Source organism: Callorhinus ursinus, unplaced genomic scaffold, assembly GCF_003265705.2.
Source record: "Callorhinus ursinus isolate GAN/ISIS: 27379988/994484 unplaced genomic scaffold, GSC_fseal_2.0 scaffold53, whole genome shotgun sequence".
NCBI lineage: Eukaryota > Metazoa > Chordata > Mammalia > Carnivora > Otariidae > Callorhinus > Callorhinus ursinus.
This window is the reverse complement of record NW_027397115.1, coordinates 1,747,911-1,761,488: the sequence shown is the minus strand read 5'-3', so window position 1 is coordinate 1,761,488 and position 13,578 is coordinate 1,747,911. Positions and strand designations below refer to the sequence as shown.

The window sequence follows — 13,578 nt, the reverse complement described above, 5'->3', positions numbered from 1 at the left end:
AGTCAACACTCCTCAGAAGAAAATAACAGAACCCAGAGTTTCTACAATGTTTCATCAGGAAGCTAATAAGAGGCAATAAAAAATTCATAGACATTACACTTATAATGATGAACACTGAGTAATGTATAGAATTGCTGACGTATAGAATTGCTGAATCACTACATTGTTCACCTGAAACTAATATAACTCTGTATGTTAATTACAGTGGAATTAAAATTAAAAACTTAATGTTGAAAAAAAACAGGTATCTAGAAAAAAATCCATAGACACGAGAGGAAATAGGAAAATGTGACCCACAGTCAAGAAAAGTATGTCAGTAGAAACAAACTCATAGAAGATCCAGACATTAGCATTAGCAGACTTTAAAAAGGCTTTAAAGCAGCTGTTATAAATATGCTCAAAAAAAATATGAACTAGTCATACTGAATGAACAGACAGGAAATCTCATCAAAGAAATGGAAACTATAATAAAGAACCAACGAAGCCTGTTGGTAATAACATAGTAACTTGGTCCAACATACCCTCCGACACATAACAATTAGAGAATCTTGAAAAAAAATTAAAAACTACCATTTGAGAGCCTGGAGAGCAACCAAAAGGCAGAAGCTAGAGGGGAGGTTATCCTTCAAAGATGAACTACAATGAGAAAGATCTGGAAGATAGGTCCAAAATCTGTGTATTCAATTTGCTGAGATCCCTGGCTGACTGCTAAATTATACATGCATGGGGAAGATCCCAGGGGACCCGGCAAAGGAGCAGTGGCCAGAAACTAAGTAAACTGAGCAGATATTTCAGCAGCTGCTCACTACCAACGAGAAAGCAGGGAGGTGGAGACCAGACAAGACACATGCCTGCTACATCAAAAATCACTTTACAGCACTTTATAAAATGAAATAGACATCTAGTACCAAAAAAATAAATAAAAAAAAAAAACACCTTAGAGAAATAAAACAGAATCCAGAGTCTCTGCAGTGTATCACTTGTAATGTCTGGTGTTCAATTAAAAATAACTACCTATGTGTTGACAGGAAAAGGTGACCCATAAAAAAAAAAGCAGTCGACGGAAATCAACACCAAGATGTTCCAAATGTCACAACTCTTAGACAAGGACTTTTAAAAGGCTACTATAAATATAACAAGGATTCAGAGGAAAATGTAAGCATAAAAAACATATAAAGAATCTCTATATCACAGAGATACAGAAACTACAGAACAGGTCAGAGTGGAAATTCTAGAGTTGAAAGGTACAATAACTGAAATTAAAAACCTAATGGGTAGACCTACCAACCGGTCAGAGATGACAAGATTCACTGAACTTAAAGACAGATCAATAAAAATGATCAAATCTGAACATCAGAGAGAAAACTGACTAAAACAACAAAAAGAACCTCAAAGACCTGTGGCGCAAGAGGAAGCAGCCCAACTTTGTGTAATCTGAGTCCCAGACGGAAAGGAGAAAGAGAATGGTGCAGGAAAAGTACTCAGAGGAACACTAGCCCAAAACTTCCCAAGTCAGGTGAAGAGCATCAACACACTAATCCAAGGACCTCACAAAAGGCAAAGCAGGATAAGCATTCACTCTGCAAAGATAAAGAGAAGAATCTTAAGAGCAAGCAGAGAAAAGAAGGATGCTATAAATATAGTACAGTATGCATGACAGCTGACTTCTCCAGAAGACAACAGGATGAGATTTTAAAGCGATGCCAGAAAAAAACAAAAACAAACCAATCAACCCACAAGTCAATATCCAGTAAAACTATCAGCCAACATTGAAGGCAAAATAAAGGAATTTCTGGATAAAAAGAGAAATCTCATTCTCAGCCAATCAAGCTAAACAAAGTACTTAAGTTCTTTAGGCTGGAAGTATGATACCAGATGGAAACTCAGATCCAGGAAAGAAAGGAAGAGTACCAAAAATGATAAAAATGTGAGTATAAAAGGCTATTTTTTCTCTTTTCTTAATTTCTTCAAAAGATATAATTGTTTAAATCAAAATCTATAATACTGTACCACCAGGTTCATAAGGGACACGCATGTCGTAATGTATATGAAAACAACAGCACAGAGGAGGGGAGGGAGTGAGTGGAACGACATTGTTGCAGGGTGCTACAGGTTTTCAAAATCCTCACAGAGGAATTAAAATATAGCACTATAAAAATACTCAACTAGTCCAAAAGAAGGCAGGAAAGAATAGAGGAACAAAAACAGATGAGACAAATGGAAAAAAAAATACCAAAGTGGTAGAATTACCAAATATAATCAATAATTATATGAAACATAAACAGACTAAAGACTCCAATGAAAAAGCAGAAACTGCCAGACTGGATATAAAAGCAAAGCCCACCGCCATGCTAATGAAAGCAGGAACACTTTAAACATAAAGGTGTTTGCAGATTACTGTCAGAGGTAAGTAACGTCATTCCTCAATGCAAGGGTCAATATAGCACAAAGATATAAACATAAAAGCTTTACATGCTTAAAAGGGCAAAGATGGACTTAAAGTTTTTCCTCCTTAATAATCTAGAAAAATATAAGCAAGCTGAATTGAAGTAAATAGAAGTAAATAGAAAGTAGATATCAATGAAAAAGAAAATAATGAAATCAGCAAAACCAAAAATAGATTATTTGAAAATATCAATAAAATTGATAAAGCCCTAGCAAGACTGATGATCAAGAAAGAAAAAAAGGGGGGAGAAAACACAAATTACCAATATCATAAATGAAAGGGGAACATACTACAGATCTTACAGGCATGAACGGGATAAGGATATATTTTTTTCAAGACTTTATATATTTATTTGAGAGAGAGAGAGCAAGAGCATAAGCAGGGGTGGGAAGGGGCAGAGGGAAATCCCCACTGTGCAGGGAGCCAGATGCAGGGCTTGATCCCAGGACCCGGCGATCATGACCTGAGCCGAAGGCAGACACTAACCTGACTGAGCCACCCAGCATCCCAAAAGGGATAAGGAAATATTGCAAGCAACATTAGTCCAATAAATTTAACAACTTAGATGAAATTAATAAATTCCCTAAAATGCACAACTTACCCGCTGACACAGATGAAATAACAAATCTGAATATCCCCATATCTGAATTGGATTTGCTATCAAAAATCATCTCTCAAAGAAAACCCTAGCACCAGAGGTTTTACTGGTGAATTCTAACAAATACTTAAGGGGAAAACAACACCAATTTTGAACAAAATCTTTCAGAAAATAGAAGAGCAGGGAATGTTTCCCAACTCATTTTTTGATGCCCAAATAACCCAGATTCTAAAACCTGACAAAAACTAATAGGAAAAGAAAATTGCCTACAATAGTCCTCTTGAATACAGATATGAAAATCAACAACAAAATGTAAGCAAATAATGGAGAAGGGAACACTCTTCATGGTGGAAGATCAACTTGAACCATCAATGGACACCATACTAGTAGGGGGAAGTCTGATGAAAAGCACACACTCTGACTCCCCTTCTTACATCCAGAGGAGAAAGCAGTACATAAAAACTGGGCAGACACCACCTCTATCTCCTAAGTCACCAGTTAAAGATGGCCAAAGTCAGAACACACTGAAGTCTTGGGTCTCCCGTCGTGATACATGAGAACACTTTTCCTCACCTTTCTTGTCAGAGACGCAGAGCCTGAATCTAATCATGAGGAAACATCAGACAAACCCAAACTGGGAGACATTCTGCCCAAGAACTGGCCTGTGCTCTTCCAACATGTTAACGTTACAAAATTCAAAGGCTCAGGATCTGTTCCAGACACAAGGAGACCAAAGTGTTGTGACAATTCCGTGCATTGTGGGATCCTGGGCTGGATCTCAGACAAATGACAACATCTGCATGTGAACTGTGCATGAGATATTAGCATCATATCAAAGTCAGTCTTCCTGATTTTGATCGATGTGCTATGGTTAAGAGAGTATTTCCTTACTTTTAGGAAATACACACTGGAAAATGTGGGACTAAAAGGGCATAATGCCTCCAATTTCCTCTCAAATGGCTCAGAAAAATACTTAATCATACATGTATGTGTATCTGTGTGTGTGTGCGCACACACACGTGTAAGGCAGAGACTGTAATAAACTACAGGCGAACCTGGATAGAGGGTATACAAGAGTTCAAGAGTCCGTTCCTGAAAATTTTCTACAAGTTTAAAACTAAAACAAAATGAAAAATCACCCCCCAAAATTTTTAAAGAACTCTCCCACTGCCCCCTCAAAGAAAAAAAGATGCGGGAGGAAGAAGGAGGAGGGCTTCCTGTCTCTGCGGTCTGCTCTTCCCACGGTGCACACAGCCTTAGCAGAAAGAGGTCCTGGGTTAGCAGCTCACCCACAACTGCTTGGAATCTGCACACAGCAAACACGGGGCAAAAGCACACTGACTGGCAGGAAGAGGGGTGGGGCCGAGGGGAGGGGAAATGATCCCCACAAACTGAAAAGACTTGCGTCTTCCGAGCTCGGAGGACACATCTCTCTGACCCGACTCGAGGCAGAGTTGTACAGAGTGGCGGCCACAGTAAATGAGCACGCAAAGCTCCCGTATCCAGGGGAACAGGCAACTGAAGAGTGCCCAGTAGCTCCGTCTACCCCTGTCCATCTGCCACACCCACATGACCTTATTACTACCAGTATAAAACAAATCCAGAGTCATTAAAAGCCAGCCAGCACACCAAGTGACAAGAAATGATATTCCCGTGGCCCTGGGAACTACTCGCATGGAATGACGATCTTCACTTAGTTGCTTGGAGCCAACTATTCTTTATAATACACAACCACAACATTCTTTTTAAATAAATGCACAAATAAAAATGAGCTTAAAAATAGGAATGACGACAAAAAATGAGGAAGCCTTAATGTGAAAACGTGTTGAGAGAGAAAAATAGCCTTCTGACAATTAGTTATAATCTCAGAATGCTAATGGCCTTCCTGCAAGCAAGAGGAATTATAATTGGTCTCTGGTGGCCTGTTTATGCTGTCTAGATATAATTACAGGATGCAGCGCTTCCAGTTTTTACCGATTCATTCATTCAACAACTAACATTTATTTAGTACTGACTCTGGGCCTGGCACTGTGCTGGATGCCGATGGCGGAAAGACACCTGTGTTTAGAAGCTCACACTTTTGAAGGAGAAATAAGTCAAGTTCACAATTCGATTGCTAAAGGAGGGAGTCACGGACATTGTCTGCCATCTATAGAAAGATTTCACAAACCCAAATGCGCATGTCTGTGAGAAAGCAGGATGGAAGAAACCAGCCTGTAATTTACACTGCATAACTCAATTTAAAAATGCCCAGGCCATGTCTACTTGGCTACCTTTGATTTCCCTAATCAAGTATGCACTAGGGTTGCTGGCACCAGAATCAACTGATTGTAAGCCCTAACGAGAAAGAAACGGCGAGAGCACAGACACACATTTTGTTGATGGAGGCATGCAGGTTCCTTTGGGCAAGAAGCAATTCCTTTGGAACCAAACTATTCTGGGAGGGTGCGTGTTTACGGACGGTGGGCTGTAGCAGCATTCACACCACGTGGCTGGAAAGAGAGCCCCAAACAAGCAGCACAACTGGCTTCTCTCCTCACCCATCACCCTCCTCGCCAGCACATGGGGCCCACAGTATCTGGGGGTCACTCACAGCCCAGCTGGGAACCCCGCCCTCCTTGGGGAGCTCTCCAAACCACACATGTGGGCTACTTCTCCTTGAGGAATGAAAGCCACTCTCTTCTATCCATCCTGTCACTTCCTAGCTAATGAGAACAGCGCCCTCCGGGATTCTCGACGCCGGGTGCCCAAGGAGTGAGATCTGTCCAGCGACCCCTTCCCCTTGGCCTCCAGGAGAGGAACTCTGGGGCGCCAGGAGAGGAATACAGGACAGCTTCCGAATCTGACCAAAGCACGCAGGGGCCTAACCAGGCACCCTGAATCCTGCTTCCAACAGGGCTCTGTGGGGAGAGAAGTGGAGCTCCTCCAGAAATACCCTGAAACGTAGCTGCACCTCAGCCTGAGGAGGGTTCGAGACTAACTGTTCTTGGCAGCCACATTTGAAAGCTTACACATTCGAGTAATGGTATCAGCCACTCGCTTAGAATGAAAAATACAATTTACGTGAACTAATTAGTTCTGTAAGTGAGCTGTGGAGATAGCTTTTTGAAGGCCTGTTGTGTTTTCCAAATATTTTCACCAGAAGAAGAAACAGAAGAGGGAGGAGGAGGCCGGGGAGGAGGAGGAGGAAAAGAATATTGCTGGCAAGAATGGAGTGGCTGAAAACAAAACAAAGTAAAAATCATGCAAAAACGCCTTGAGCATTATCTTTCACACTATTATCAGCCTTCAGGGATAAGAGATTTGGTTGTCGGTTGTAACCTTGGAAACTTGCCTAACCAACTTTCCAACAAAGAAGAAGATCTAGCTGGCAAAGTTCACTGCTCAACTGCCAAATATGCCAACTAAATGATATTATCCAGGTTCATTTTGCAAAATAAATTTAATTTCTTATAGGGAAACTTGAAATTTATAAAAGAACCCTGGAGAATTTGAATTTTAATAATCAATTATTCTTCAGCCTGATTCATCTTATAAACATATGGAATATGCAAAAACTTAAATTAGTTTAAAAAGCCAGCCCTGTAACTCATAGTTGAGGAAAACTTTTACATAAATGAAGAATAATTGCCAAATGCTCTGATGCTATAATACAATTTTTTAGCTCCGCACTCTATGTTTCCTCACTTTGAAAAAGAATTCCTTTTTCCAATGTCATTCTTTTCCAACCAAGAAAACAATTACCTTCTAGATATTGTCGTACTCATAATGAAGGCCCATGATTTTTTTTCTGTTTTGAATCCTTAGGTATGATTTTCCTAAAATACTGGGATAATCCTGAGTCTTCTGTAAGAGAAACAGGGGGCTGTTCTGTGCAGCACCGTCTGCCTGGGTCAGTGGAGGAAAGTAGCCACAGAGAGATGGCCACGGACGACCGTCCCTTGGGCCACAAAGAAGGCATAAGGACAAGCCAGGGAGTCTGTGTCTAGGGCAGCACGGTGGAGCTACCACTGGCTCGTCAGTAGCTACTATGTGAATGAGGGTTCCAGAGGCAAGTAGAAAGTCCTTGACTCTACAGTCACGTTATGAGGGGTACGGGGTCTTACAAACCCAAGGAAACCACAAAATTAACTATTAAAGGAAGAAGAAATTTAGTATGTGTACCAGTCCTTCAACTACACACCTTTAACTGGTACAAGCAGATGCTTCGATAGGGCACATCCCAAACTGCCATGGACATTCTGGCCACCCTGCACTCTTCAAAGTCGACTCTCGTATCTGCTCACATCCCTACCCAGCACTCTCTTGTCCTAAACTATACGCAGACACTCACGTCTACTGGATTTTCTTGAACTGCCCAACCACAACCTAAAATCATTGCCCATACTAGACTGGGTCCTGTACTCTGGGAAACAAGGCTCATGATCCCAGTGGGTCCAAAGACGGATTTACCTATAAATCTCTGCATCTTGCCTCACCTCAGCCTAAACTACTTTGATTCCGACAGCTTTGCCATCTTAAAACAACTGGTGATCTAAGGATAATCATTGCCAAAACATGCTCAGATCTCAACTGTGAACGTTCTCTGACCAAGGCCACATCGCCAGCTGCCTTGTTTAGGGGGAAAGTGCTGGCCAACAATGAACACATGTGAAACCTCAAGTCATGCACACCCCAAATTATGGGACAATCCACCAAGGTGTGGGGCTGTCGTTCCCCACACAGACTTACGTTCACAGCTTCTGCTTTATATTCGTCATCACTGTCCGGGGCAGAGAGCGCCAGCAGGATTGGACACACTTTGTTTTCAATATCGTGCTGGGAAATTAGATCTTGTTCCAGAAGAATCAAGAGCACTTCCTGACTTGATTTTCTAACCTAGAAGAGGGAAAAAAAAGGCAAAAGGTGAAACACCGAATGAGCTAAAGTGCTCTCAGGATCCAGACCAAACTCCCTGAGCAGAGTGCCAAGCTGGCCGCCCTGTCTCCTGCGGCACACGCGAACCACACAGGGCATCTGGCCCGCCACGTGTACTTCCAACCCCAGGCCTCAGAATACGCCGCTCCCTCTGCCTGGCTGGTTCCTACCGTTCCTCTCCTCTCGGGCCACACATCCCCTTCCCCAGAACCCCACTGAGGTCATGTCCCCCATCTGTCCTCCAACAGTGCCCCCCACTTTGCCCTCATGGCTCAGACCCCGGATTTCTGCACAGACACACCCACACACGTCCACAGAAGGCCACGGGGCAGGGGCCCAGAGATAAGCCCCAACGAGGCAGGACTTGGAAGCCTCCTCAGTCCCAGAGAGGAGGGGCGAGCAAGCACTAGAAGGCAGAGGGACCCCAAAAAGCTGGACAGAGAACATATCTGGGGACGTGAAAGCACGGAAACTCCCAGTTTACAGAGCAAGCAATGGAAGATGCAGCCCACTGCAGTGACGCTGAGGGAGGGAAAGAGCACCGGGACCCAGAGCACACACAGAGTGGCAGGTGAGCAGAGAGCGGTTACAAAAGAAGCCACGGAGGCACTCTGACGTGGAACCTCCCAAACAAGTGACAAGATGAAAATGGTATTTTAGAAAGGCCATTCCGGCAGTGGTGTTCAAGTCAACCAGAGGCAATGAAAGGCTGAGGGCGGAGAGGTCAGCCAGGTAGCCACCGCAACAGCCCCGGGGAGAGGGGCGGGCAGAAGAAAGAGGATGCCCCAGCAATATTACCAGGCCTGGGTGATAGGACACAGTGTCCAGCCAGAGGCAGTGAAAGTCCCCCATAACTCGGAGGTGTCAGACACTCATTGAGCTTTCCGGAACATGCCAGGAGCAGAGAACGTGCGAGGTGCGAGGAGCACAGCCGGGAGGGCCAGACCCTTTGGCCACCTCGCTGCGCGTCCCAGTCCCAGGTGGCAGCTGAGGACTCCAGAGGGCGGCAGCGCAGGGGGGACACGGCAGGCGGGGGCGGGTGGGCAGGTCCTCGGCTGAGGACATGGAGCAGAATGTCAAAGGCAGTCAGAAGCTTGCTGAGGGCAGGCGGTGAAGGGTGCCCCCAAACGTCGTAGACCTCCAATCTTTGGAGTCTTTGAATGTGACCTTCTGTGGAAAAAGGGTCTCTGCAGATGTGACTGGGGGTCACGTTAAGGACCTGAGGTCCCCTGGCATTAGCAGGGTGACCCTAAGGGCAGTCACAAGTGTCCTTACAAGACAAAGGCAAGGGGAGAGGACAGACAGAAGAGGAGGAGGCCACAGGAAAACAGAGGCAGAGGCGAGGGCGACGCAGCTGGAAACCAAGGGCGTCCACACCTCCGGAAGCTGGAAGAGACAAGGAGCAGAATCTCCCCTGGAGCCTCCAGACTGAGCATGACCCGGATGATACCTTGATCTTGGACTTCCAGCCTCCCCAACTGTGAGAGAATAAATGTGTGCTGTTTTAAGCCCCCAGCTTGCGGTGCTTGGTTCCGGCTGCCCCTGGGGACTGTTAGAGCAAGCAAGGAAAGCGAGGGGACAGTGGACATAGGAGATGAGCCCTGAGGACACGGGGCAAGTCAGGGCATAGCACCTCAAGCGAGCCGGGGGAGGCTGAAGGGCCAGCTGGGGTGGGGCAGGGCACCAGGGAGCCCCAAGGGTTGGAAAGCAGAGGAGTGACAAGAGCAGACACAGCTTCAGTGATGGTGACAGTTTAAGCCTCAAGTGGCTCTAAAAGCTGCAAGAGTGGGCGAAGGGCTCCTGGGCAGAGATGCTCTGGCTGAGGCCCGGAATTCGGGGGGTCAGGGGGGCCAGAAAGGAGAGGGGAGGTTCGAGAGACACCGCTGGACAGAGCTAAGCTCGTCACTAGAGACGATCCGGGAAAACCAAATATGACCCTGGGGGTCTTTGCCTCAGGCTACCAATCACCAAATGGAAAAAATGGAGAAGGAAGACTGAAGGTAAAGAGAACTGGGGTGGGTGTCTGAGCTTGGGGGCCCGACGTGATGCACTGGGTGCCTCGGGAGAACCATCACCGGGCGGTGCAGGCTCGTGAACTCCTGGGGGAGAGAGAGCCCTGTGCACGTGGCTCTGCTCCACCGCGGAAGCAGAAGAGACCACCAAGGGAATCCTGACACAGTAAGAAAAAGCCCAGACCACACCCTGCAGGGCGGGCAAGGGCCAGGGCCAGTGCTGGAGCTTAGGGAAGAGCAGACCAGCCGGAAAGGAAGGGGTGGGGGGACACTTGGGTCACCCACAGGAGACCCTGCCCTGGTTTCCAGGCTGCGCCCCATTTGCATCCTCCGGGGCCAGAGGCTGAGGGCTCTCTGAGCCTCGGCTTCTTGTCTGTAGAAGTACACAGTGACAGTACCCGCCTCCCAGGGCAGCTGTGGGGTGACACGACCTACAGACACGAAGGGCTCAGAACAGTGTGTCGGGGCGGGGGGCGCCTGGGTGGCTCAGTCAGTGAAGTGTCTGCCTTCGGCTCAGGTCATGATCCCAGCGTCCTGGGATCGAGCCCCCTGTCCAGGCTCCCTGCTCAGCAGGGAGTCTGCTTCTCCCTTCTCCCCCTGTTCTTACGCTCTTGCGCGCGTGGCTCGCTCTCTCTCTCCCTCTCCCTCTCAAATAAACAAATAAAATATTAAAAAAAAAAAAAAAGAACAGTGTGTGGGGTCCGGTCTCCCCCAAATGAATCCTGTTTTACTGTGACTAAAATCATATGACTAGTTGCCAAGAGAGGGATGTAAGAGGTAATAAGACGATCCCAGTGCACACTGACCTAATGCTGAGCTCCAGGAAGAACAGAAAACATGTCCCCGTCACCTGTGCATCCCATCCGTGGGGGAAGAGCGATGCGAAATGTCTAGGAGGCAGCCAAGAAAGGTTTCTTCAAAGACCCACAAGTTGTTAATGGTGACAAACGGTGCAAAAAAAAATCAAGTAAAGGCAAAAAAGAAGTCACTGGATAGATAAATTGTGGGAAGAATATAAATGCAATCCCATCACCTGGTTAAAATGAATGACCACGAGCTCTTGGGATCGATGTGGATGGATCTTAAAAAGGGAGGGATAAAAGCAAGTGGCAGAATGGAAAGTTCAGTGTGATGCCATTTATATAGGTTTTAAAGCACCTAAAACAAGACCCTCTCTTATTCAGGGCCACTTGCACGAGTGGTGGGAATGTAAAACTCGGGACACCCCGGGGCCCAGGGTAGTGGTTCCCTACAAAGGGGGAGGGAGGGAGAACGGCCTGGGGAGGGTACAGCACAGTTTTAACCATATCTACAACCTATACATAAAAAATTAAACAGGTCTAAAGCAAAATTACAAAAGTTTAACATTTGTTGAGTGAGTATAATAGGTGTATGGGTACTTATAACACAATCCTCTCATGTGATTAAAACATCTCATGGTTTTTTAAAAATCAAAACTATTTTTGAAGAAACAAAAACACCGGATTTCACAGTGAGACGAGCTGAGTCCACAGCAAGACACCTCTCGGCTGGCTGTGGGGCCATCGGCTGCAGTGGGGCCAGCTGCTACCTGGCTGGGAGCCCATGCAGGGCAGAGGCTGCAGAGCTTCCTTTTTCGAGAAGCTCGGCAGTGGGGAAGGGAGTGGTGGTGCGCACAGGGGAGAGGCCAGGGCACAGAGGGTTGAGGGAGATGGAGGCATAATGAAAATCAAAAGAGAAAAGCCAATGAGAGAGACTGGAAAAACGGGCCAGCTCTGAGACAAGAAGATGGGAACAAAGAGGGAAATGAAGACATCGCACCAAAGAGGGGCTGGGACCCCCGTGTCCCCTGAGAGACAAGGCAAGTAGCTCAGGACAGCTGCAGAAATGTGGCCACACTAGCAAACAGAGAGGTGGCAGCTGCCTCAGCCCCCCAACACACTACTAAAACTCCACCAGGTACCAGGCCCTGTGCTCGGGCACAGAGATAATCAAGCAAGACACAGCTCCTACAGTCAGTGCTCAGAGTCTAACGTGGGAGAGAAAATACTAGTCACGACAACCAGAAGAGCCCAGGCAGTCCCAATACATACACCAAATGAGCCTCGGGAAACGGGGCCTGGCATCCCGGGCTCCCCCGGCAGCTCACGGCACCCCAACACACACACCACATTTCTCTGCACTCGGCTCCCACACCTCCAAAACAAAAAGGAATGAACATGCATGCCCATACTTCACAGAGTGGTTAGGAAGAGTAAACAAGATAATCCTCGCTAATCCTGGACCACAGTATGTCACACCCTGAGAGCTCAAGCAATGGTAGCTGTTAGCAGTACCAGCAACGTGGTAATGATATCGCTCTTGTGCCTGATTTTGTGATTTCCTACCTCCCATGAGTCACTGCAAAGCACACTGGCCCTGAAGAGTACCTGATGACGAACGGAGGGAGGCCTGCGCCGCAGATGCTCGGCCAACCTGACAGACCCACTCCCACAGGCAAAAGAATCTGAGTTTTGGCAGAATTCGGAATCCTACCTCCTCGGGGACCCTGCGGCATTGCCCCAGGGAGCAGGTCTGAAAGGGCTGGCCTCAGTTAAAGTGAGGAAGACATGGACAGGAGGAGAGGAGAGGCATCTGGAAGGAGCAAGGCCGCCAGCATGGGCAGAAGGGAAGGGGTGCACAGATGTGGCGGCCCACAGAGGAGTCGGCTGTGCCTGAAGGCATTAGAGTCTGAACGAAAAACCTTCAGGAAGATCGGACTCTGCCGTATTTCTGTGTTTAAAGGTGACAGGAATGGAGAAGAGGGGGTGTACCCAAAAGAGTTATGTTTATTATGGAAACAAAGGACACCTGGCAAGGCCCGGCTGGGCAGGGGGGCGGGAGAAGGGAGGGTTTTGATGGCCCCAGGCTGGGGCTCCAGGGAACCAAAGGAAGCATGAGAGGATCCACTTGTTGAGAGAATGGATGAAGACGGAAGGCCTCTATTTTCTCACTGAAGCAAAAGGCAAGGTCGCCCATTTGGTGGACGACAGACCAAGGTGGAGAGGCTTGATGACAGTGGCAAAGGTCTGAAAGAGCAGCCTTGGATGATGTAAGACCAGCTGAAGAGGGACGAGCGGAAGGGTCGGCAGGCAGCGCTGCGAGTCTGGCTGCGATCAGAATCCATAAATCTGCAATGGCACCAGTCAATGCATGGCAGCAGCCCCCACCCCCACCCCGACCCAAACTCAGCCCCCGGGACCTGCGAGTCTGCGAGTTCTGGATGGACGGACAGGCAGAGACAGAGTGGCGGCGGCACTGTCAGAAAGGAGTGCAGATGGGGAGGCCACCAGAAAGGGGAGGCTGAGGGAGGGGGCACCCAAAGCAGAACAGGAAATGAAGGCAGGAGGCCAAGGGGAGGTGGGAGCCACAGGCCTCTAGGAAGGCTCAGGGTGGTGGCAGAGCAAGGAGGGACAGGAGAGAGCCTGGGGTCCAAATCACAGTTCCAGCCACTCCCCTTCTGGAACCAAACAGATGGCAATGATATATGACAAAGGTCAAGGACATGTCAAGTTCTTTGACCCAGTACAATCTCATCTTCAAGAATATATCCAAAGGAAAAAACAACAGCCAATGGAAGAATATAA

General features: G+C 47.0%; 1 protein-coding gene across 3 annotated transcripts in view; it reads right to left on the bottom strand.

The window, feature by feature from the left end:
* The window catches only part of LOC112809872 (serine/threonine-protein phosphatase 4 regulatory subunit 1-like), a 104,860-nt gene that overhangs the window by 23,619 nt on the left and 67,663 nt on the right, over window positions 1-13,578 (bottom strand). For all 3 annotated transcript variants that reach the window (XM_073883961.1, XM_025853250.2, XM_073883963.1), the window contains exon 6: window positions 7,776-7,922. In XM_073883961.1, coding sequence (XP_073740062.1) covers window positions 7,776-7,922 — 147 coding nt within the window. The remainder of the gene's footprint in view (window positions 1-7,775; window positions 7,923-13,578) is intronic.